This window comes from Solanum verrucosum, unplaced genomic scaffold (assembly GCF_900185275.1).
Source record: "Solanum verrucosum unplaced genomic scaffold, falcon-dt-bn FXZP01000261.1, whole genome shotgun sequence".
In the NCBI taxonomy this organism is placed as follows: Eukaryota; Viridiplantae; Streptophyta; class Magnoliopsida; order Solanales; family Solanaceae; genus Solanum; species Solanum verrucosum.
Window position 1 is genome coordinate 5,656,048 of NW_026019969.1, and position 2,670 is coordinate 5,658,717.

Below are 2,670 nucleotides of genomic sequence, written 5' to 3' on the forward strand. Positions count from 1 at the left end.
AAACAATATTTTTTTAGAACGTGTGTTTGAGAAAAATAAGGAGAACAAAAATATATTTAAAAAAAAGAAAAATAACTATTCAATGCCAAATAAATAAAACAAAGTCTTTTTCTTGCTAAAAAATTAAAAGTGGCTATTTCTTGCTAATTTAGTCTATAGGGTGTTATGTTGTGCCACTTAGGTAATCAATGAATTCGGCTAGAGCTTAAACGAAATGAATAAATATAGCTAATTAACGAGCTTCTTAATTTTTACGAAATAAAATAATTTGCCTAATGAACTAACGACTCAAAAATATAAACTACTAATTTGGACAAAATTAATTTAATAAAGTATTTAAGTAAAACTAAAATCTTTTTGAGACCATTTTCGAATGTTTATAAAAAATGTACCAATTATATATGTAACATATATATTATTAAAAATTATAAATAAGTGATATACTATTTAAAATGACTTGAAAATATTTTTAGTTTGTTTTTTTTTTTAATTTTCTAAAGCTAATTATTTGAAATCGTTTAAAATTAAAGAAGCTCGATGATTAATCTATATTGTGGAGGTTCGAAATTGGGTGTCAACAGGCATGATAAAAGGGAGAAAATGGTGGAGTTGGAAGATTGAAAGTTATGTATCTGGAAATGAGAGAATTTGAGAAAAAAGAAGGATTTTTGTAATTTTTTAAAATGGTAGGGAATAATAGAAAATAGGGTAAGAAAAAATGTATAGTTAGATAATTTTTCCAAAAAAAATTTGGGGGTTGGGGGTACAGCCGTACAGGGTAAAAAATAATAATATAGGGTGGGGTGGGGTGGGATGGTAGGGGTTGAGGTATTAACAATTTTGTTTTGATTTAATATTTTTTGGTTTTAGGAGATTAAAGTGGGTAACAATCATTTTACCCAAACCATATTTAACCAAAAGTTATATTTACTCACAATTTTATATTCTATCCATTCATAGAGATAAAATGATAAATTTATTAAGTAAATTATTATTTTCTTAATAGGTATGTCCAGTTAAAATTGGACATGTAAATAGGGACGTGTAATTGCAGCACGACAACATATTTGGGACATACTTGTCTAAAGTTGAAAAGTGTCAAGTTAAATTCAAACATAAATATCTTTAGGTTTTCTTGGCAAGTCAAACATGAATTGCCTATATATGAAATTAATAACTTAAACTTGACAATTCAATTGAGGTAACATGTCATCAATTAGCCATCTTGCCAACCATTTATATGCTTCTTGTGTCAAATGAATTCCATCCCAACTAATATGAGTACTCGGATCAACACACACTGGGACTCCTGGTGCACCACATGTTCTACTTGTGTTATAATTATATTTTCCACTTGTTCCACAACAAGCTTTCTGTAGCGAGTTTTTGTCAAATCCTGAAAATACATTTCAATCAAGAACAGTAAATGAATTAGTTAATTTATGAAACTTTACAATTTACCGGACAAGTAAAGTGGAAAAAAAAAAACTTATGATTAAAAATAGGTAGAAAGAATTATATTTACCAAGAGAGACTGCATTTCGTAGAAGCCACAAATAGGCATTGTAGTAATCACCATAAATCAGTATAATGTTTGGATACTTTTTCTTCATCTCGTGAATGGCTTGTTGCAGATGATGATTGAAGTATCTTACAAGGCTATTTAAATCTTTTACGCAATGATACTCATCGTAGGCCGTTATTTTGTTGGTCTGGAATTTTGTTAACATAGCCGTGACACAACCAATTGGGAAATTGCCTGGAATAATAATTCGAGTAGCCCCAAAATCGATAACCCTCTGAAAATAACAAATTCATGATTATGATGAAACAAAATTTAGATAACAGAGTTATTATCTAAAGTCAAGATCAAAACCTCACTTTAACACCATGAATGATAGTTTGAACAACTTCTGGCACCATTTTTCGAGCCTCTTTGATGGATTTACCTTGGCTTATGCCATAATTGAAGTCATTTCCTCCTATTTCTCCAACTAGGAAAAGTGATTTCTTCAATTTTTCTTCTGAGAAAGCATATCGATTCATCAACGCGATGACTAAATTAATCGAATGTAGTTAATGAATTCCTTACCAGGAGAGCTAATGGATTTGAAATGAGAAGACATCCAATGAAGCTGCACACTTAATGAACTATTTGTGAAAGACATAGCAATGTTCTTCTCTGCAAGTGATTCAACTGATAAAGCAGTAGCCCCTGCTACTGCAAAATTCACACCATGACTAAAATCTGCATTTCGATCCTTGAACGGATTTAGAAAAGGAAGACCAGCTTCCCGAGCTATAAAAAAAAAACATACATACATACATACATTATATTCAATACAGATAATTTATTTATAAGGTAATTACAGATCGATATATACCTATGAAATCAATCATCAACATTCCATCAGAACATCGTCCTGTCACGTTATGGAAAAAATTAATTCCATAAGGAAATCTTCTACATGAAGAATGAGTTCCACAAAGGCTCTCTCTCAGACAATTGCCGGTATCAGAAATTGAGTTGCCTAATTGATATATTTTATCAAATCTGCAATTCATCAATAATCCTTCAGTTTTTTTATGCTTTTGTGCATCTCCTTTCTGTTGAAGAACCACAAAACTCATGATTATCAAAAGAATCAGTACTCTAATTGTCAATGCCAT

The 2,670-nt window shown here is 30.3% G+C and overlaps 1 protein-coding gene across 1 annotated transcript; it reads right to left on the reverse strand.

The window, feature by feature from the left end:
- Nucleotides 1–1,178: 1,178 nt before the first annotated feature.
- LOC125816030 (acetylajmalan esterase-like) lies at nucleotides 1,179–2,670 on the reverse strand. Its single transcript, XM_049495624.1, has 5 exons — nucleotides 2,385–2,670; nucleotides 2,093–2,299; nucleotides 1,882–2,024; nucleotides 1,526–1,799; nucleotides 1,179–1,396 (listed from the first exon to the last, which is right to left on the reverse strand). The coding sequence occupies exons 1-5, from the start codon at nucleotides 2,668–2,670 to the stop codon at nucleotides 1,179–1,181; spliced, it is 1,128 nt and encodes a 375-aa protein (XP_049351581.1).

Bases quoted from the DNA above. Each gene is read 5' to 3' on its own strand.
- LOC125816030 (XM_049495624.1), bottom strand. From the start codon at position 2,670: ATGGCATTGACAATTAGAGTACTGATTCTTTTGATAATCATGAGTTTT. The intron at 2,300-2,384 runs GTATATATCGAT...TTTTTTTTATAG, and splicing joins GTTGATGATTGATTTCATAG to CTCGGGAAGCTGGTCTTCCT. The intron at 1,800-1,881 runs GTGAGGTTTTGA...TGTTATTTTCAG, and splicing joins CTATCATTCATGGTGTTAAA to AGGGTTATCGATTTTGGGGC.